This window comes from Zeugodacus cucurbitae, chromosome 2 (assembly GCF_028554725.1).
Source record: "Zeugodacus cucurbitae isolate PBARC_wt_2022May chromosome 2, idZeuCucr1.2, whole genome shotgun sequence".
NCBI lineage: Eukaryota > Metazoa > Arthropoda > Insecta > Diptera > Tephritidae > Zeugodacus > Zeugodacus cucurbitae.
Genome location: NC_071667.1, coordinates 61,841,341 through 61,865,126, shown reverse-complemented (window position 1 = coordinate 61,865,126; position 23,786 = coordinate 61,841,341). Strand labels below are relative to the sequence as shown.

General features: G+C 32.2%; 1 protein-coding gene across 3 annotated transcripts; it reads right to left on the bottom strand.

Annotated features, from left to right (window-relative positions):
• Positions 1 to 1,243: 1,243 nt before the first annotated feature.
• Positions 1,244 to 21,914, bottom strand: LOC105213860 (progestin and adipoQ receptor family member 3). Of its 3 annotated transcripts, none has more exons than XM_054225454.1 (8): positions 21,743 to 21,914; positions 19,537 to 19,702; positions 5,623 to 5,775; positions 2,662 to 2,766; positions 2,291 to 2,575; positions 2,024 to 2,212; positions 1,766 to 1,937; positions 1,244 to 1,697 (listed from the first exon to the last, which is right to left on the bottom strand). In XM_054225454.1, exons 2-8 carry the CDS (start codon positions 19,660 to 19,662, stop codon positions 1,639 to 1,641), a joined length of 1,089 nt encoding a protein of 362 aa, XP_054081429.1. In that variant the 5' UTR covers positions 19,663 to 19,702; positions 21,743 to 21,914; the 3' UTR covers positions 1,244 to 1,638. The 3 variants fall into 3 exon arrangements, with proteins under 3 accessions (XP_054081429.1, XP_054081433.1, XP_054081435.1); XM_054225458.1 differs by lacking the exon at positions 21,743 to 21,914 and adding an exon at positions 21,436 to 21,685; XM_054225460.1 differs by lacking the exons at positions 19,537 to 19,702; positions 21,743 to 21,914 and adding an exon at positions 12,603 to 13,143.
• Positions 21,915 to 23,786: the final 1,872 nt, after the last annotated feature.

Genomic DNA, 23,786 nt, shown 5'->3' with positions numbered 1-23,786 from the left:
ATATCATGATTAAATACGTAGTTTCCGCACGAATTTAGACCACCTTACTTTTTATTAAATTTATCAGTCATAAAAATTATAAATATATGTTTCACTCTGTGTTTGGGTCTAGTGCAATATCTATTTGATAAAGCACCCAGTGTTAAGTTCGAATTTAGTCAAGAACACAACCATGTTCGCAGCTACAGATTTCGAAAATCCACTACCTAAGCGTAGTCATGAACCTATTTTAGCGAATAAGGAATTTTAACGCCGGTGTATTGAAGCTGATACGGCGTCTTGCGAACAAAAATCTACTTCATATCGGAAGAGCGTTAGTAAAAATAGGAAACGGGAGTTTAAGTGCGTAGTGCAATTTTTCAGTGAATAAATTATCTTTATGTGGTTTAATTATTATATATTCGTTATATAATGTGAGATATATAACATACAGAAGGTGTGCCGATAAATATGAGACAATTTAAGTAAGGTATGCCAATAAATCTTAATTAACCGCTGGCTTGTGCACTTTGGAGCGAACCTAACCTAAAATGTGGTCAACCGACAATTGTTGAAGCAGTTGTAGACGGTTTCAAGCATCCATCCAGCACTAATAAGTTAATTCAAGTTCGCTGCGACAACAATGACACGATCATCAAGAGTGGATTACCGGAGCAAATAAAATAAAGGTAATTTATAATTGAATAATTGATATGTTGTTGTTGTTTTTAGCAATACTCTATACCCTGTTGGAAGGGGAAACCGAAGGAAGCGAGCAGTTTCGACAGGCTCGGACCATAATGAGAATAGGTGCTAGATGAGTCCGGTTCGTTGGGCATGTAAAGTGGGGGTTAGTGTCATGTGGAGACTCATTGCACGCGGGACATGTAGACGGTATGCCATGATCTAGTCTGGATAAGTAGGAGCTTAGCCTGCTACAGTATCCAGTGCGAAGTTGAGCGAGAGCCAATCTGGACGGTGGTTTGACTCCAAGAACGCCATTCACTGGGAGGGAATCAAGGAAGATGTTAATTGTTCCGCAGTGAATGGCGTTTAAGGCTCATCTGAAGCTGTCTGTGTCAGTCGTCTACATCGTTTTCTTCAAAATCAGAAGTTAAGTAACTCAGTTTGCTCCTCGATTACTTAAAGCTCTGCTTTCAAAGTCTGTGCTGGCACTTTAACTAAACTATTAAGGTCAATATAGTTTGCCATTAAAGTAAATAGTTTTCGATTTTCATTATTTCCGAAAATAACAAATCTTCACTTACATTTCACTTATATGTAATGTCTTTTGAATATGCAACTTTATTGACTACATATTTTCAAACGTGTAACAAAGTCTTCGCAACAAATAATAAATTCTTCAACTAAATATTTCGATTATGTATATACAAATGTGCATTAAAACTAATTAATGAGTGACTGAACTAGATTTGCAATTACAACTAAGTACCTACAAAGTTATCAATATATCAATATATGTATTTATATACTTGTATATTTAAAGGTACGTTTACTAGCCGTTGTTGAGGTGCCTCATTGAATGATTAACGTGCTGAAATCACAAAGTAATAACAACATACTTTATAGATATGCCTAGGCGTTGTATAAAATTGAAAATAATTAAATAACAACGCGATTTGGTTAAAGTTCAACGATCTACGTCAATGTGGGCATACTGCAGCCGTTATTCAAACGGTACTCGGCGTAGACAAGACCTGCGAAAGAAACAATTAAAATAAAATTAATAATGAACTTTTAAAAATGTTCGACTTCAAAGACCGACCAGTGTTGTGCCAGTGATAGAAAGCGGCCAAAATGAACAGATGCCACCAATTGTGCGAGTGTCCCACATAATCCACTTTGCCGGTAAGCCAACGCTCGGGTATTTTTGCGGCATAAATGACGAATGCGACAGCACACCAGCCATACATGCCGATAATGCGTGGCACCATTAACTGTTGAGTGTAAATAATTTGTTTTTAATTAATTTTATTCAGAAAAATTATTTTGAAAAGTAATTTGGTCTTGATTTTGGACTTACCCGCACCAGCTCATTGTCAAAGCCACCCATCACATAAGTCCAATGCGCTAACGGTATAATACCGTAGGCGGCCCACAACACTAGCACCGCAATCTTAGCGTCCAAAGAGACATTCAACTTGGGAATCTGCACCATCATCGCCAAGCCGAACATGCACAGCGCAATGCCGGAGTAAACGAGACGGAGTGTCTGTAAGCATTACAAAAACAAATTTATTTTATTTTCAAAAAATATAAACTTCTTTGATTAAAATTTAAATTAACTCACCTTAAAGCACCAAAACGCATAGTACATGCCGCTTATATAAATCGCCACCAGCGACAAGCAAATGCCCAAAAAGTCCACAGACAAAAAGAAATCATAATGTTCTTCCGATTTGCAGGAAAATATATGATAAATTGAAGAGAGCAGCATGCACAGGCAGAAACAGACTAAGAGGCAGACAACCAACACCTGATCACTCACGTCCGCGTGCGCTTTTAGAAACTGGAAATCGAATATGGTTAGGCATACGAAGAGTAGACAACCAAAGAGATGACTCCAAATGTTGATCTGCAAGGAAGTTTATTTAAAGTTTGTAGAATTTTTGCTTTTTTATTGAATTATTGTTGTCAAAATTTAATATTCTAAACACTTACAGTTTCGTTGGTCCACCAGAAGACGCTTTGTAGGCATAATTTTGTGGAGAGGAATGTGCGATAGCCACGACGAATGTAAGGATTGAATTTAAGGTGATCGGGAGCCTGCAATTTAAAAAAAGTAAGTTTGTATTAAATTATAAATAATTGATAGAATTTTAATAATAATATTATTATAATATTTTATTGAATTTAAGAATTTAATCTAACCTATAATTGATAACCTATAAAATGTATTAAGGCAGTAGTCTGCTTTAGAAGCCGAAAAAAGCTTTTTTTAGCAATTTTTTTTTGACGAAATGATTGCGGTAAACGGAATTTTAAGACGATAGTGTACTATCTTAAGGCTTAAAAAACAATATTTATTATTAAAAAATATTGAAATTTTTTCAAAGTTGTAAGTATTTTTCTGGAGCGCCTGGAGTCTGCACTTGTAAATCGGTGCCGGTGATGGAGGTCGTGCGATGCATCTGAAACCGTCGAACCACACTTTTTTTTAATTTTTATAAGTTTCTTTTCTTTATGAACTAAAAAAATACCGAAGAAGTTATAAAATTCCAAATTTTTTCGAAGTTTGAAAAAAAATTCACTTTTTTAAGAAAAAAAAATTTACTTTAATTTGCAAAAGAAGTAATTTAAATAATACTTTTGTCCAACTTTTTTAGTTCAAATAGAAGATAATTTGATACTGAAGCTAGATCACTTTGCTTTTTTTCGATCGGACATATATTCTTTTTGCTATCGCCGGCACCGTTTTCTAACACTTGTGAAAATGAAAACTCGAGAAAACGCGCTTTAAAGTCTGCCTGAGCATTCGCACCTGCTCGACGCTCGGCCACTAAAACTGCTCTAGCTTCGAAAATATGTCGAATTGGCCTCTGGAATTTTAAAGACATATTCTTGAATAGTTTTCGAAGAGATTAAAAACAAAATAAAAAAATCGATTTTATGAAGCCTGTAAAGCAGACTACTGCCTTAAGTCTTACTCCACCATAATTTCTAACCTTCATTGCACTCTATAATATGTTTGTATGTATGTAAATAGTAAATGCACGCAATATTGCGCAATGCGTGCCATAAGCAGAAGGTTTCATTGTTATCATTTAAAGAAATATTAGACGCGTCGAATGACACGCATGTATAAATTGTATGCACTGTATGTATGTACATACTATGTATGTAGATATGTATCAAACAACATCCATAAACATTAAATATGAATACGTAAGCACAATTGTTGTTGTTGCCTTCAAAAATTCAATAACATTTTTACATGTAATGCATTGTAATTAAATTCCCTTCAAATGCATTTGACACTTTGGCATTGCTACGCTTGTACATACATACAGACATATCAGACATAAAGCTGTTGGCATATTATACCTTATAATTGGACATAATGGCAAGCGCGACAAATTGCCATTTCGCTGCCAAAATAAATGCGTTCACAAATGTACATAAATACATGAATAAATTTAATACGCCGCCGAAGAAGCAACAAGTTCGAATTGAAACTGTTCGCTCGCCACACACACATTAGAGGTCATTGTAGTCTCTTCAATTGGTGATGTTGGCTGTTGACTTAAAGCGCGGGTTTTTTCTACATTTTGTTATTATTGCCGCTTTAATATTTACATTTGGACATTGTTGGTTGGCGCGTTGACAGCTTTGAAGCCATGCAAAATACAAAAATGTTAATAAGCTGACCTTGATTTACTTTGTGCTTCGCTTTATCGGGTCGATTTTGGATTTGGATTTTTTTCTGCGCAAACTAATGGGTTTTACTGCAGTTTTGATTTGAAGCATGTTTTGGCTGTTATACTTGTAAATATTTATGTAAAATATTATTGAAATTTGTTTGAAATTATATTGAGATGAAGTTTCAATTTTTTTCTTACACATTTTCGTTAAATGAACAGTAATATTTTTCGATATTTTCTATTAATTGGTAGCTGAAAGCGACCTACTGACTCATTTAACTGTAAATGGATGACTGTAACTGATCGTTTTACTTTGTGTTTCTTTCATATTCAATTCCCCAGCACTTGAGTAGTGGTCTACAACTTTGCTACCGCCGTTTTCCAATAGATGTCTCTAGGGTCAAGCACTGGTCGATTAAATCGATTAAATCGTTTTATATCGATCTTGGACATTTGTGTCAACATTAACTCAACAAAATATTTGTAGAGATCTGTTTGCATCCCAAACTTATTCTCAACTGAAAAAATGTCACTTTTTGAGCCGAATTCTCGACAATTGCACGGAATACGCATTATTTAAATTCTTAATTTTTATTTCCCTTACAATGTAAGGACAACCGATCTAGTCGAGTGAGTCTGTGACTGATTTCAGCGAAGACTGCACCTAAATACCTAAAATGATAGCTGCCAACACCTCACGTAGAGTGTCATGTGAGTTTTAGATGGACGTTTGAATATTGTTGGAGTGGTCAGCACACTGGTACCTTACCTTCAAACTTAGTCAAAAGGGAGCGCCCATAGGCAAGAATAAGCAGCGAAGGGCAAAGGGGAGTGTAATACAAGTACAGTTGACAGTTATCTGGGAAGATTATTTAACTTGGAAGCGTGAGCGAGACCAATGTGATACTAACTATCACATCACACAAACAAAAGTTAGGATTCTCAACTAATTTTTGGCAGTCAAAATAATGTCATATTTAGGTCATGTGATTTGACACCGTAATAACACATTTTGTAGGATTACGTCAAGTTCGTAGTCTATGCTGATACACCTGCAACGATTAACATCTAGGTAAAATATAGAAGATGGTTTAAAATTGGATCGAAAGTATAAACAGCATAAGACTCTTTCGCCATAGTCACAGGTTTCAAATTCAGTGCACACATATTGCCTTAGAATTTAACCTTTTTTATTCCTACCATTTTTATTATTTTTTTACTTACATATATGTATAGTTATATATCTATCATCTCCACTTACATCTTCAAAATTCAACAGCGTTTTCAATTTCATCAACTTCTCTGTGGTTAATGGATCACACTTCTCCTCCACCGGTGTGCCATGACCCAGTATATTGGGTTCCTCATCTTCCGGAAATTGATGTGCATCCGTAAAGTGTTTTAGGCCTTCGAGCTGCAAAATAGTGAACAAAAGAGAAAATAAGAAATGCACAAAACGTGTTTATACAGACAACAAAATATACATAAATTTAAGAATAAGCTATCACGCGTGCTATTTATATAACAGTACATAACGGTTGAAAAAAAATTTTGACAGTCAATGCATCTTAATTATTGTTTGCAGACATTCTTCATTCTCAACAGAGGTCAACTAGCACGTTTCCGCATTTTATTTTGTATATGCTTTTTGTTTGAATTTTCCTTTTTCTTTTCTCAAGCGACTGATAATTAGTGGCGCCAAATGCATTAAAACGTGTTAAAGAACTGACAATTCATTTGCTTTTTCATAAAACTAGTAGTGGAAATAATGAAGATAAGCTTAAGAATATAAAAAAATAAGTGCGAAAACAAGATTTTAGGTACAAAAGTGTATAAATCTTTAACGGAACTTTTTTAAGCTAATTAAAATCATTTATTAAGAACTATACATATGTATGTAAGTTAAGGACTTCCGAATCCTTAGATTGAAGACAGAAACGTTAATTTATGGCATAGTTTTGCAGTTAAAAAACTCATCAATCAAATTGTTATTTAAATATGCGATTTCGTTTTAATACCAAAAAATCTCAAAAATATTCGACCTCATCATATTTAGAATGTCAATGATTTCAAATGCAAATTCTGGAAATTTTTATCCAAAAACCTGTCAAAAGATGTATTTCCATAAAAGCTGTCAACGCATTATAAAAGAAGACTCAAATTTGGGTTGCTTATTATGCTATGTTCACACGAGATTCTAAATTACAAACTTTTCATAAATTACTTCGCCTAAATCACGTTGCTTATATTCATATTATTTCGTTATTCTGATATTCGTATAGCTTCGTTCATTATTTACTAAATTAATATAATTAGCATATAGAATTGTAGGGTGGCTCAACTGCAATGGTAATTTCCCTCTCCTCTCCTCATTTGAATTTCTTTAGAACTCTAAGTTAAGATGATATTAACTTGGCATTAAGTGGAACGTTTATCAAAGAATCCATTAAAAGGTGTTTCTTGAGTGTTCTAACGGTTTAATTTAATTTTTTTAATTTTAATTTTTACTTATAAGACACTTTATTATTTACCTTTACATTGACTTTTCAGTTGTTATTAGATTTATGCAAAATATTGTTTACTCTTTGACCAGCATTTGAGGTTAGATAACTGCATATTTATAACTGTGTATGTACAGTGATTTGTTTTTGTTTGTTTACTAATTTTTGCCGTTGTCATTTGTTTTTGTTGATTTATCTCACTGTGTTGTAAGCAAAAAAACAAACAACATGCTCTTTAAATAGAAGTGCTTACATATAAGAGCACTTGCAATTTGCAACGCTTACACGAGCAATGCAAATTGGCAAGAAAATGCGAAAAAAACGCCAAACGCTATGTAACAACTTAGTACTTATGTATGTACCTTTGTATAATACATATCGAACTGTGCCTAGAAGCATGTACATTAAGGTGGGACATTAAAATCTGGCATTTTTATACTCTCCTAATAGTTATAGTTTTGTTCAAATAACGGTTGTTTGTAAGTCTTAAAACTAAACAAGTTAGATATAGGGTATATATATCAAAATGATTAAGATGACGAGACGAGTTAAAATCCGGATGTCTGTCCGTCCGTCCGTCAGTTCAACCGATAACTTGAGTAAAAATTAAGATATCTTGACGAAACTTGGAACACATGTTCCTTGGAACCGTGAGAGGGTTGCCATCGGACCACTGCCACGCCCACAAAATAGCGAAAACCAAAATCACACAAAGTGTCATAATTAAGCCATAAATAAAGTTATAAAAGTAAAATTTAGTACAAAGGATCGTAATAGGAAGGGTTCATATTTGAATGTAATTTCCCCCAAATAGGTTATTTTTATATACCTCGCAAACCACAAAAGCTATAAAAACCAAACTTTCTGGAGCCGTTTCCCTTACGTACCCCGTCGCACACCATGAAAAGAATTGAAATCGAATAACCACGCCCACGTGACGTGGCGTCGCCCATTTATAGGTCAAAAACCAAATCTCAGGAACTACTCGACCAATTTCAATGAAATTCGGTATATAATATTTTCTTGACACCCTGATAATACGGATAAAAAATGGGCGAAATCGGTTCACAACCACGACTACTTCCCATGTAACTCAATTTTGAATTCCATCTGATTCCTTCACTTTATGTTATAAGATATACATAAGAAACCAATGAAGATAGCAAAATAATAGTTTACACAAATACTGTATATGATCTGTGGCATCACTTGTGAAAAAATTGTCGAAATCGGATTATAACTTTTCAGTGCCCCGGATATCGAATATGAAGAAATCAGTGCCTTATGGTAATTTTTCACCGAAAACATCGGTAAATCTCTCAGATATCTTAATGTAATTCAGAGGAAATCTTTTTCTCCCAATAGTTTGTCTCTGTACCAAAAATGGTTAAAATAGGGTTACTTCCCTTAGCTCCCATATACATTTATTCGGATTATCAAACATCCGGTGGGCTTTATTCCGCTTATATTGGTTACTATGTGAGATATCTTAGCAAAATTAAGTGAGCGTATAGTCTCTTGGGTATAGTGTACGTTGGTGGAGAAAATTAGTGAAATCGGTTCTGGAATTACCTCAACGCTCATACACTATGTATAGTGATTTTCGTTATTCTATTTGATTTTTTGCCGAATATATGGGTCGAATTGTGTGTTATCTTAATTAAAATATAGCAATAAATTAAGAGAGTATAAAATGTTCGGTTGCACCCGAACTTAGCCTTTCCTTATTTGTTTTTATATAGCACAATATCAATCCCATTTATTTATTAATTTATAATTAGGAAAAGCAACTTCTACACTCTTGTTCAACATGTTGCATGAATGTAAAACAAACACTCCACCCTAATGTACATACTACATATGTACATACAGCGGCTGTGTGCACATGTAATGATGCTATTATGGGCCTTTACAACTAACTATATTGCATTATATGTTACACACCTATTTCAACAACAAAAACAAAATAATAACAAAAACAAAAACAGGAAAACAACAACAATGTCATTTACAGTTTGTTTACATTTTGAACAAAAATTGCATCCGCGTCGCGTCTAATAACTCACTTTATGACGTACAAATGTTTGTATGTACATATGTACTCATAACAACCTAGAAATGCTGCGTATATGCATTTGCATTAACCGCAAAAATTACTATAGTAAATCCAATTGGTATGCGAGTAGTCGTTGGAGGCTCGTCATGCAACAACAACAAATACTTATCTCATAAATTTGTAGCTTTTAATCGCAATTCACTGCATTCAAGTGCACGCACGCACACACACATAGACACACATTTGTATGGCATTAAGTGCGCAGGTACTCAGAGTTAATGCAAAGCGGCGCATACTATTTGCGAGTCAATTATGCGTTTAATCTACGCAACACTTTGCATCAATGCATGAAACCGCTAACACTGGTTGGAGTGTAAAAAATAAAGAATATGCAAATTTACATAATTAAGTGTCGTATAGTGAGCAATAATGGATCAACACAATTGACACTGAGAAATCGATTAGGCATGAAAATGCATTCAGTTTTGTCAATTGCGAATGCAAATGGCACTCAAATTAGAAAATCATGGCTAAAAGTTTACATAGTGAGGCAATTAGAAGAGCATAATATACAAATTTCTTGCAATTATCAATTTTCTTATTTATGTTTACATTCTCATAGATGTCATTCTTTACATCAACATTAGCAACAAAAATCGCTAATTAAAATGCAGTTAAATGTGCTCGCTATTTTAATACTTTTTTGTCAATTGAAATTTTTATCTTTATTTACATATAAACGTCTGTGTATTAAATTTTCTGTAATTGCCGTTAATGCATTCGTGTTAGTTTCATTTTTCATCACATCTCGTGTAGTTGCATGTGAATTGCTGGAACTGACCGGAACTGTTACATGTGATAGTATCTAAAAAGTTTACAGCTCAAATTACCCGCTTTTGTTTTTGTTTAAATTGTTCTAGTAATCTCAATTTAGGGATCTTTGCTTGAACAGAGTGAGAAAAAGTGGCATTCATGGCTTAGTTGTTTATTTTTTTTTTTGAAACCACTTCCCGGAGAATCATATTCACACAATCAAGAGCTTCGTGTGCAATACGCGATGGAATATATATAAACTACTTTTTTCCCTTTAATAGAGAAATTGAATATACAAATCAATGTGGGAATTATATTCTTGATTGACTCGAGAACAGTCAGGACTAACTCGAATTGTACTACAATATAGTCAAGCTAGTCTAATTATAGACTTGCAGGAGCTGTTTTAAAGTTAATAAAGTTTTTAAGATCGATAACTTTATCGAGAGGTAAAAAAAATTCTAACAAAAAATTCAAAAATTAACGCATTACTGATACTAGCCAGACCAATAAAAATAAATAAATAAAAATAAAAAATATTGATTGTGAAAACATAAAAAAATAGGTCAAAAATCACAATACATTCAGTTTAAATTAAAAATAAACATACATATTTAAATGTATTGAAGTAAATTATATTGATTTAATTAGCACCAAACAATGAACCTAAGCCGAATTAAATTGTTGCGAATTGTTCAAATATATTTTTCCATTTGCAAAATCAATGTCACTAATAGGTCAAAGTCATAAAAAATAACAATGTCTGAATATCAAGTGATAAGAGTAGCATTCAAATTGCTTTTTGGTACCTGATAGTGCGACACAAAAAAACATTGATTGCTTTATAACATGCATCTACAGTTTATGTTTTTTTTTAATTAATAAAAAGGTCTTGAAATTTATACACAAATGTGTAATATGCGATTAAAGAAAGTCCGTCGATTGTAAGAGATCAAAATATAAGAACAAATTATCGACTAAAAAAATCATATCGTTTAATATTTTTTTAATTTAACCAGATTTCTTTCTGAAATTTTAATACAGTGGTTTTCCGAAATAACGAACACATTAATTGTTAGGCTTGTTCATTATGTCGAATTTTTTGTTAATTCGAGTACTCACTTGGAGGTATGTTTTTCAATAAAAATGAGTTTAATACCCGTAAATTGCAGTTTAATAAATTGTTTGATTAATTATTTGTTAAAAAAAGAAAAACCATAACAAAACAATTGAAATCAGCAAAATTCTTTCAAAATGGACCAATTCTGGCACTTATACTCCTATTTGGTGCTGATCAATAATTTTAATCTTTTTTATAAAATTCAGCATTTTTTCAATTTACACATTTCTTTTGAATTTTTTCAAGTTTTCTTTGTAATTCTGGTTCGATGTTATTTGACTTTTTCTCTTTCTTCATATGTTTTCTTCATGTTGTTCGTTAAACCGAGTACTAACAAATCACCGATGTTCGTTATTTAAGGTACTCAATATAACAAATTTGCTTGTTCGTTATAAGCGGTTTTCGTTAAAACGAATATTCGTTATTTCGGAAAACTACTGTATTTTTGTTGACGTTTTCAGTAAAATATAATGATCGATTGTAATTTTTTCATAATAAATTGTAATAATAGAAGAAACGTTTAAAAAAAACATCGATTATTATTTTATGTTATTTTAATTTTTTTTATTTTTTTTGTTTTAAATTATTTAATTTAATTTAATTTATTTTCATTTAATTTAATTTAATTTAATTTTATTTTATTATATTTAATTTAATTTAATTTAATTTAATTTAATTTTATTTTATTTTATTTTATTTTATTTTATTTAATTTAATTTAATTTAATTTAATTTAATTTAATTTAATTTAATTTAATTTCACTTTATTTTATTTTATTTTATTTTATTTAATTTAATTTAATTTCATTTCATTTCATTTCATTTAATTTAATTTAATTTAATTTAATTTAATTTAATTTCACTTTATTTTATTTTATTTTATTTAATTTCACTTTATTTTATTTTATTTTATTTTATTTTATTTTATTTTATTTTATTTTATTTTATTTTATTTTATTTAATTTAATTTAATTTAATTTAATTTAATTTAATTTAATTTAATTTAATTTAATTTAATTTAATTTAATTTCATTTCATTTCATTTAATTTAATTTAATTTAATTTAATTTAATTTCACTTTATTTTATTTTATTTTATTTTATTTTATTTAATTTCACTTTATTTTATTTTATTTTATTTTATTTTATTTTATTTTATTTTATTTTATTTTATTTTATTTTATTTTATTTTATTTTATTTTATTTTATTTTATTTTATTTTATTTTATTTTATTTTATTTTATTTTATTTTATTTTATTTTATTTTATTTTATTTTATTTTATTTTATTTTATTTTATTTTATTTTATTTTATTTTATTTTATTTTATTTTATTTTATTTTATTTTATTTTATTTTATTTTATTTTATTTTATTTTATTTTATTTTATTTTATTTTATTTTATTTTATTTTATTTTATTTTATTTTATTTTAATTTTATTTTATTTTATTTTGTTTTATTTTTTTAAATTTTTTTATTCTGTGATATGTGAAAAAATTCGCTAAAAATATTTTATTAATCACAAACATATTTTGGGAACAAATTGTCTTCATTTTCCACAGCTAAGTGTGATCTAAATTTAAGGCCACACAATTCTCTCTTCACACATAAAAATTATTTCCCATTTTTATTTTATTTATTTGAAAGTCAATTAAAATTTCTGCACAAATGAATACATGGCTACAATTGTTCTAACGGTTCATAAAAATAAATTATTATTAATAAATGTTTGTATGTTTGTATGTGGCCATACCGTATGCGTGTGATCGCTGCATGGATTCACATGCTTTCGCACAGCACGCTTCGGTTCTCGTGTAGTAGTTGTTGTTGTAATCGTTGTCACTTCCATCTTTCAGCAATTCTTCAGTTAATTGTTGGTTTTTGTTGGAATTTATTTAAAATAAATTAGAATCTAACGATTTCTTTTTCGAATATGAGAAAACAAAACGTTCTCACGCACTATTCACCGTTATGAAAGCCAACGCCTCGACAATTGGTGATTTATTTACGAGAAATTGAGCGGTGGCGCCCCGTTTAAATCACGTTTTCAGAATGCAATTCAATAAGCTGCGCGTTAAAAACTGTTCAAACTGTATTTGTATTTCACTTCAGTTGAAGAGCACAACACACCAAATATCAATTTATTGTACAACAACTGTGCCGACTATTGGCATTCCGACAGGTGTATCCCGTAAATTGTCGCCACCGCTTGCTTTGTTAGCTATGCAACCGCTTTGCTGGTCAACTGAAATCCAACTGATCGGCGACTATTGTGCGGAGTAGCGCATTTGCGGCATTCCACGGCAGCGACGGTGGCGGCATTTCGGCTGGCGTGCGAAAGCTGCCAGTGAGCTTGCTTGTGACTTAATTGAGCGCTTTCCGAGATGAACGTGTGGACGCGTACAGCGCCAAAAGACGCCAATAACTACAAACTCATTCACAGCGAAAAATCACGTTGTTGTTGTTGCTGCCGCTCAAGCATGCGCATGCACCGCCAACCCGTTCTCACTCAATGAAAACGCTTCTGATCAATGATCAAATATTAAGTAATCACTGTTATGACATTATGATCTTCATTTGGTGTTTTTTCAACTAACACCAACAACAACAACAACAATAAGAGTTGGCAAATTGTTAGTAAACTTCATTATTAGATTAAATTGAAACAATTTAGGTGTTCTCTAAAAAACGATCCACTTAATTGAGTGTTTGAGCGTGCGTTTTATTTATAGCCTTTGGGATATTTGCATTCCTGAAAAATCTTATTTTATTCTTTGTACACATGTACATAAATATATTAAGTTTATTATGTCATATCACAGCCTTTTATCGTGTTGTTGGGTTAATGGCAGTAATTATGATTGTAAAGATAACATAAATGATATAAAAAATCAAGTGAATCTAAGTTGAGCAGAAGGGTGGTATATACGATGAAATTTTGTTCAATACATTTCTAGAATTACGATAATTTTACAACGATCAGTTTTAGTTGACAAAACCTTAGATTTCTTTGATATTTCTTATAAATAGTAAATGGTTTACAACAACACTAATTATTGGTACAAATGACGATGAAATTAGACATTATCATCCATCAGCTAAAGAATCTTGGCACAATTTAGTAAAATTTCCATGAAACGAATTCGGTTTAGTCCCATTAGTCCGGAAGTTATAGTCCGATTTCGAAAAATTTTCCACAAGAGATACCACACCTCATATACAGTATTTCTGTAAAGTTTTATTTCGCTATCTTCATTGGTTCCCAATGTATATATTATAAAGTGAACGAATCAGATGGAATTCAAAATTAAGTTATATGGGAAGTAGGCGTGATTGTTAATCGATTTCACCCATTTTCCGGTCGAGTAGTTTTTGAGATATGGTTTTTGGCCCATAAGTGGTCGACGCCACGCCCATTTTCCATTTGTTTAAAAAGTCAGAATGCAGCTACCTTCTACCATTTCTTATGTAAAATTTCTGATGTTTTTCGTAATTTCGTAACGCGCTTTTAGTAAATTTCAACATAACCTTTGTTTGTGAGAAGGGCGTGGTTATTAACCGATTTCACCAATTTTTATGGTGTGTAATGGGGTAAAGGAAGTGACTGCAGAAAGTTTGGTTTATATAGCACTATTGGTTTGCAAAATATATACAAAAAACATTTTTGGGGGCGCCCACTTCCTCAGAAAAATTACATCCACACATGTCTCTTCCTAGTGCGATACTTTTTACAAAATTTTATTTTTATATCTTTAAATATGGCTTAGTTTTCGGGTTTCGCCATTTTGTGGGCGTGGGAATGGTCCGATTTCGCCCACTAGCAACCCTTTCAATGTCCCAAGGAACATGTGTACTAAGTTTAGTCATGATATCTTAATTTTTACTCAAGTTATCCGTTGCACTGACGGACGCACAGACAGTCATCCAGATTTCGACTCGTCTCGTCATCCTGATCATTTTAATATATATAACCCTATATCCAACTCGTTTCGTTTTATGACTTACAAACAAACATTAGGTGTAGGTATACATTCCAATGACGTATCTTACATCAAGAAAAAGTCTCTGATATTTTTGCGACGTATTGGTTATAAAATCTTACGGCCCCCGTGATATAGAGGTTAAATACCCGACCAATTTAAAAAAAATGTTTCTAATAGTGTTTCCTTCTTCCCCTTCCAGATCTCTCTGAGTATTTCGGTCTTGAAAAGGCTTTTCAAAGTTTGTATTAGCTGTTTGGAGTCTTGTAGGTCTCTTAATTTATCGGGTCACATTCAGATCTGGACTAAGAATATGAGGAGAAAATCAGCCAAACATTTAGCACAGATATAAATGCCAAGTCAAAGTGGTATAATTCCAAGTAGACAGAGGCGTAACAACTTTTTTCATGATTCGAGACGAACATTTTAAAAAATGTCTAAGTTAGTAGGAAAAGTGATAAAAATCTAAATTTACGTTATACATATGTCAATCTACATAATTTACTATAAATGGCATTTATGTTATTTCTATTCAGTGTTTCAAAGTATTTTATTCAGTTGAATTCTTAAAAACGAATTCACAGAATAATTATACATTTGCATACAGTTGAGCTCGAATTTTAATCGCCCTGCAAAAACTTGAGAGAAATTAAAACACTAATTTAATCGAACAAACACATATTCTAACTTATAAAATGTAGTCAACGGAAAATAATCTAATTGAAAGTTAAAACAACATTTATGTAACGATTTTCTTATGAAAAGCTTAAGAAAGCTTACTGTGGTGCCAGAGAAGTTTGAAATATAGGCTAACTATAATTTGGAAAATATATATAATTAAAGAATCAGAATGTATGTGAAATTATTTAAACGAATTCTGTTACGAAAAATCACAACAAAAACAATGTATGTCAGCATTTCTGAGCTTAAAACAAGAAGTTCCCTGCATTTTTGAAAGAACATAAAGTCAAACGCAAATTGAAGACTCTTAGCTAAAAATTTGGCAAACATATTATAAAAAGTATTGTAAAATAGGCCATAGATTTAGGATTTAAGGCAGTAGTCTGCTGTACAGGCTTCAAAAAATCGATTTTTTTATTTTGTTTTAAATCTCTTCCAAAACTATCCAAGCATATGTCTTTAAAATTCCAGAGGCCAATTCGACATATTTTCGAAGCTAGAGCAGTTTTGGTGGCCGAGCGTCGAGCAGGTGCGAATGCCCAGGCAGACTTTATAGCGCGTTTTCTCGAGTTTTCATTTTCACAAGTGTTAGAAAACGGTGCCGGCGATAGTAAAAAGAACATATGTCCGATCGAAAAAAACCAAAGTGATCTAGCTTCAGTATTAAATTATCATCTATTTGAACTAAAAAAAAGTTGGATAAAAGTATTATTTAAACTACTTCTTTTGCAACTTAAAGTCAATTTTTTTTCTTAAAAAAGTGAATTATTTTTTTCAAACTTTGAAAAAATTTAGAATTTTATAACTTCTTCGGTATTTTTTTTAGTTCATAAAGAAAATAAACTTATAAAAATTAAAAAAAAAAATTGGTGCGACTGTTTCAGATGCATCGAACGACCTCCATCACCGGCAACGATTTATTTTTATTATTATATTATTATTAAAATTGTTCAAAATTTAATATTTTCGCAAAAAAAAAATTGCTACAAATGATTAAATAGCTTAGCAAAAAAAAACCGCTGTTTCCACAACAAAATAAAATTGTGTGCACTCCCAAAAAACACAAAAAAGTAAAATTAACTTAACTATGAGTACAGACCCCACAAGGTCAGCCTCATGTAAATAAAATAGAAATTCATGCAATCAGCATGGACCAAAACTCTGTCGAGGGTCATGTTATTTAAGCGTTGAGTGCAAACTGTTACTATCGAGCGGCTATACAAACATACACAAATATTTACGCGTACATATAGGCGATTGTATTGTAAATGCCGACATTCTTCTTTGTGTACATAATATGTATTAGTTATACACGTGCAACCTTTCAGCTAAATATACTCACGAAAAAAAAAATAAAAGTCAACATACATATTTAACTGCAAACATACACACATACATACATACAAAAATATTTATAAATCGTACGCATGTTAAATGCGTTGCATAACATTACAACAATATGCACAATACGTTTTTGTTGTCGTTGAACTTGTCGAACTGTGCCGAAACCGGTTGTGATTGAACTCTTTTTTGGTGGGTTTTTCGTACAAAAATATTTGCTTGGCAGAAGAAGATCACTGTCAACTCATACACTACGCATCACCCTACATACATACATATGTTTGTAAACACGCATTTTTGGTGGCTTCGTCAACGCTCTGGCGTTTCCCTTCCTGCCATTAATGAGCAGTTTTTTCACTTTTCGCATTCGTTGACGTCTTGCACAGTTATTCGAAGGTGCATTGCAGGTTCCACGGCGCAATGGTGTAATTTTGAGTTTTTAGAAATCACAAAAACAACAAAATAACTGCGGGAAAAGTAAGCTGTGTTGTATGGTGGGTATACGTAACGGTTGACCTTGAGAAAAGTGCGAAAATTGACATTGTGCAAATTTCATTTATGTACATTTACATCACTTTACAGCAAACAGCAAAATCACTTCAGTTGACAACTTATTACCGTGTTGAGCAAACTATTTGCTAGAATTTGCGTCACACCTGAGAAATACATATTTGTGATTAAAGGAAAATAATCGAAATTTTAGTGTTCAAAAAATAACGGGAATTTTCGTTTTTGAAAAAAAAAATTTATTCACACATTTATGTTGTCACCTTCAAAATAGTGCCCATTCGATAGTATGCACTAATGCCAGCGGTTCTTCCATTCGTCAAAACATTTCTTAAACTCGTTTTTTGGGATAGCCTTTCTCGTATGCTTGTAAAACGACGGACCTTTAAGATTATCATTATTTTTGGAAATTGGAAAGTTACACGGAGTCATGTCTGTCGAATACGGAGCATCGTTACAATATTTTTTGGTCAAAAATTGACGAACAAGCAACGAAGTGTGAGCTTTTAACATATGAAAATCACCAAGCTCAGAAAAGCACGTCTAACCTTAGCGACTGCTAAAGTCTTTGCATCATACTTCAGGGTGGTCATGTATATTAACCTAATAAACAAGTAAGAATTTCTTCAAAATATCTTAGAGACTTACCTATATTTTCGGTGAAAAATTTGTTAGAAGCATTAAGGTCCTCATATTCGATATATAGGGCCTTGAAAACTTATGGTCCGATTTCCACAATTTTTAGAAGAACGATGCCACACTATAAATGCAGTATTTTGTGCGAAGTTCTGTTCCGATATGTTCATTAGTGCCAACTTTATATCAGAACGATTCAGATCGACTTCAAAGTTCTGGTATATAGGAAGTAGTCATGGTTGTGAACTGATTTGGCCAATTTTCATAACATATCCTTCTGATGCCAGGAAAATATTATGAATCGAATTTCATTGAAATTGGTTGAGTACTTTTGGAGATATGGTTTTTGACCCATAAGTGGGCCACACCTATTTAAAATATTGTGTACCAATTTGAGTGCAGCTATTCCGTACCTTCTTTATAATGAAATGTATAAAGTTTTCCCCTTACTAAATTAATGCACTTTTCAACATAACCTTTGTATGGGAGGAGGGCGTGGTTATAATCCGATTTACTCCATTTTTAAAGAAACGACTCTAGAAGGTTTGTTGGCGGGGGCACACCCACTTCACCAAAAAAATTACATCCAAATATGCCCCTTCATAGTGCAATCCTTTGTATCAAATTTTACTTCCATAGTAGTCCGATTACGCCCATCTTCCAACTTAACCTTCTTATGGTGCCCAAGTTTTATCAAGATATCTTAATTTTTACTCAAATTACAGCTTGCATCTAATAGGAGTCAAATTCTAAAGATTCTAAAGATTTTCCATAATGGTTTTAATCAAGGATACAAGCTGAACTAGTATTTCCAATTTTAGAGATTTATTTACAAATCTTTAGCCGATCGATCTCAAATTCACATACTTGTATTGATCGATGATCTCCGCTGCCTTAAAGGCAATTCTGAATTTTTTTTTTACATGAATGAAAACAATGATAGTCCGTTAAAGGACGTCGTGATTTTTGACAGTATATTTAACAATATTTGTATAAATCGGGAAAAATAAAGCATTTCATTGAGAGCTTTCTCGTACAAGGATTCACTACGTCCAGAAGTCATATGATTAATAGAGTCATTAAGCTACAAATTATTATATTACTTGTCATGATAGAAAAAGCTGACGCCATGACTTTGACAATGATTACAAGTGCATGATTATTAAATATTGTCATTAATCGATTCACGTTCGATTTGTACGATTTGGCACAACTATGACAAAAAGGCGACCTTCAAAAGCGTTGATAACCTCATTTGTCTATATGTGATAACATTATTAACTGTTTATAATGTGATAAGAGTTTTTATATGCTAATTAAATGAAATATTCCAAACTTAACGAAGGAACTGTTATCAATTTCTATATATGCAACTACATATTTATTCATTATCATTTTATTTTAACTTTTAGTATCAATAAAATTTCAAAAATCTTTGCTTATCATTTAAATTGTTTCAGTAAAAAAAAAAATATATTATTACTATACTGAACATATAGAAATTACAGATAACGGAAATTGCATTAAATGTCTTCTGCTTACCTTTTTGTTATCCTTCCGCTTGAAACACGTCGCTGCACATAATGCCAAAGTCGGTTGTACGAATTCCATTTGCTGCTCACATGTCGCCGTGAATTGCGATCTTATCATATTCTCATATTGTTGCATTTTATTGTTGTTGTTATGCAACAGTTTTTATGTAATAAAGCTAATAATATAAATTTGAATTTAGGAGCAGAACAATACATACAGGGTGCGTCATATTTCATCTCGATATGGGGGTTTGACATTGGATTGAACTTAATTTAAAACATTCAGTGAAGAACAATAGGAATCAACAATCGCTTTTTATTAGGAAATAACTCCCGGAGATGATGAAGCTTAACAGTGAAAATAGTTGTTTTCCAATTTTTTACTGACTGATGGCGTTCGTAATCAAAAATATATATCAAAATCATTGCTATTTCTAACCAAAATGGAATCGGTACTGTCATTATAAATGCCCGAAAGTGCTTTCAAAAGGTAGTGACGGTCACTAGTTTCAAGAAAGTCAGATGTGAAAAACGGATAAATTGATTAACTACCTCTCTACAAAAAAGATGGAGCATCCTGTATCGAATACATTCAGAGCTGGAGCACTTTCATCCATTCGAACAACATGACACAGCCAGCGTAGCCGCTGTCTTTTTATTCGCTGGACTATGTCTATGTCGTCGAATAACACATACAGCTCATCGTTCCATCGTCTGCGGTATTCGCCGTTTAAGGGACCATAAATCTTCCGCAAAACCTTTCTCTTGAAAACTTCTAGTGCCGTCTCATCGGATGTTGACATCGTCAACGCTTCTGCACCATAAAGTAGGACGGGAATGATGAGGGACTTGTAGAGTTAAGTATTTGTTCGTTGAGAGACGACTTTACTTTTCAATTGCCTACTCAGTCCATAGTAGCACCTGTTGGCAAGAGTGATTCTGCGTTAGATTTAAGTTTCTGTACTAATCTAGTTGAACTTTCATAACTCAAACATTCTTAACAAGAAGTTCTCCATAACTCGAACTCTTGAATTGGCAATATAAGTAAAATTTCGTACAAATTGCCTTCAATAAATCGAACTATCTTTCGAGGCAGAATTCTAAAAGAGTCCCTCTTGATAAATTCCAGCATGAGCATTTCGTTACCTCAACAACATTGAATGGCTTTTCACGGTTTTGAACGGACTGTCAGAGTGGAAAAAATATTTTGATAACTTGGTTTTAAAATACCTTGCACTTCTATCCTCAGATATAAGCGTAGTCATTCGGCCCGTAGTCATGTCGTTATCGTTTTCAAGCGCAATTAAAACGACTAGGTGGCATTCCCGTTGGCGTTATCGACAGTTGTGGAAAATATTTTGGAATTCCCTATTTTCAAACGACTATAGTAACAGTTAAGCATTCATATCGGAGTTTTGAACTCAGTCGACACTCGAAAGCGAAAAACAAATCCAGTTTTTTACCTTCCATCCGAACAAAAGTTGCAATAGACTCTGGAAAGAGACTTATGTAGTTTTAATAGCAACATAAGCCAGACAGTTGTCGACCTAGTATTAGTTTGTAATAGAAAAAAAGAAAATTTTCTTCCAAGAGTATTAAAGGACGAGTTTATTAAATTGTTTACTAAAACACCCTTCGGAAAAAGTCTGATATCACTACGTATGGGGAAATAGTCGAAGGTTTCCAATTCATCCAACCACAAAACTCCCAATAGGGTCATTTCGAAACACTGATTGTGTCATTACTTTTACTACATTTTCTATAAACGATTTATGATTCATTCCTAAAAAAAATTCAATTTTGTATACACTTTCCAATTGAGAATTGCACCAAAAAAAGGAAATCTTAATACAATTACAAAAAGTGGGTATAATTTATTTTTGTTTTTTTGCGAGAGCAAAGTGCATACTTTTTGATTTTCTGCCAAAGAAACCAAAAATCGAAAAAACAGCGAGTACAGCAAAAAAAAAAAAAATTACAGATCAAGTTCACACTTTTTAGCGGCGCGATCAACAAACAAATAGAAGTCCACCAAAAAAAAAAAAGAGCTTGAATAAATTATTTGTTAGATCACATCAAAAGAACTGAAAAACAATTTATTGATTCAAAACTGCGGTTGAACTGTTGACTTTGGCTATAAAGGAGCACATCGACGCAATTTTTCACTTTTTTTTTTCAAAATTGCATAACTAAATGCAATATTTTTCTCAACTCACAATAAATTATGCACTTCTTCAATTAGCGATATGAAAACAGTAATTTAATTATTTACACTTAAGTATTCATGTAATTGCTCGAGAAGTTTATAACCGATACTGTTATTATATTTTATTTAACTAATAATTTAATGCTGGCAAGTGGCGAGTGATTACATTAGTACTTTTATTTATTTTAATATTCTACTAATTGTTGTACTTTTTTCGCACGCCACGCGCACCTAGCAACACCGCAGCATCGGCTAACGACTGATTTGTAGAGATCGCCTGCTGACCCTTAGCTCACAGAACTCGCACGTTGGGATGCAATGAATGGTCGTCTGAACAGTTGAGTGGGGGGGGCAGATTTCCATTTGTAGAGTGTAGAAAAGCCCTACCGGTCGCTTCCGACAAGTACCGTTGCATTATTATATACACACTTATGACTGTAGGTACATACATATGTATGTTTGTAAGTGGAAAGTAAATACTATAATATGGCACTAATTAATAAAAATTATACATTAAAAATTACTTTTAAAGACATTTTAAAGTGCCTTTTTAAAATAAAATGTTTAAAATTTTTGTCACCGGGCGTTCATCATAAGCGTTTTATGCAATAATTCATCAACATATGTATGTAGATACAGTGTACATTCTTTAACCTGAACAAATGAGAAAAAACGAAGATTTTTCTTAAAAAAACTAAATCTATAATTTTTTGAAAATCTATGTCTATCTGTCTTTGACAAGTTAATTTGTATGACGAATGCCAGCATAATTTTTAAAAATATATTATTTTTTGCCAGACGACGGCGTTAATCCGGATTAATTGCTAATATAATATAATATAATATAATTCGAGGTTATCTCAGTTAACTCCATTGCTAATCCGTACTTAATCCACAAAACGAATGCCTGCATAACCTTTTCAAGAGAGTCAAATCCGCTGGGTGTTCCTCTGGCACTGATATACAACAAAGAACCGAAACAATAAGCAGCCCACTAGATGTCGCTGGTTTGACTTTTCTCGAAAACACATTATTTACATCCATAATGCAAATAGAATTTTTATAACAGGTCTCCCTTTTGACTCCCGTTGACTCGATCCTATTGTGATTATACTTTTAAGTGATACCTATTTTTGTTCTGGCTCGAAAAATATGAGTACTCTATCCGAAGAGTGAAAAATCAAAGACTGAGATCGTAAACTCTTACTGAATTTGATAGTTTACCTTTTTGTTTTTGATCTGAAATCAAAAAAAAATATATTAATAATTTAAAAATAAAATCGCAAAAAGTAATAAAATAAATTCGTAGATATCACCTGAAGCCTGTTCTCATAGTTTTTCGCCTATTTTCCACATTCGTTTGTTTCTGTGATGAGTTTAAGAACGGTTGTTGTTGTTGTTGTAACGATTATCCATTCCTGCCGGAACAGCATAAGTCCAGTTGTCGTCGAGGTCATCTAACGGGAGGTCCAACTCCCCCTGCAGCCGGTTCTACGTTATCGGAGTTGACCCGGATTTTATCGGGTCAAGGGCTGCCTTTTGGACAATCTAACCCTGTTAGGATCGGTAAGTACTAAGTTTAAGAACAGTTATAAAGGCTGGTCAGCTTGGTGACGTATATTGCCAATAAATTGTTTTCTAAATAGCTAAAGCTCCCGATACAAAAAGTATGTGACAAACATTTTTTAATTTTTTTTATCAAATTTGGTCTAATTAACGAGGCTTCACAGTAAATTCTGCTCTACCAAAATTTCTCGACAATTCTTTTGCTCACATTTAACACATAAAAGAGCTTTCACGATCATCGACGAGCGCACTCTGCAGCCTACTAAACACACATACATATGCACATATATATGTATATTTTGCAAAAACATAGTGAAACGAATCAATACAATAAAATTCTATGGTAATTCAAAGGGAGCACAAGCAATTTGTACGTTTAACCGAAGCTCAATGTGCCAATGACGAACAAGAGCAAATATGCAAAAAATTGCCCTTCACATTGACCATTAAAAAATTGTACGAATACATTTTTGTTTGTATGTATGTAT

Coding starts and splice junctions, on each gene's coding strand:
- LOC105213860 (XM_054225454.1), bottom strand. CDS start 19,662: ATGCAACAATATGAGAATATGATAAGATCGCAATTCACGGCGACATGT. Junction 5,776..19,536: donor AGCGGAAGGATAACAAAAAG/GTAAGCAGAAGA, acceptor ACTATTTTGCAG/CTCGAAGGCCTAAAACACTT. Junction 1,938..2,023: donor TTGACAATGAGCTGGTGCGG/GTAAGTCCAAAA, acceptor TACACTCAACAG/TTAATGGTGCCACGCATTAT.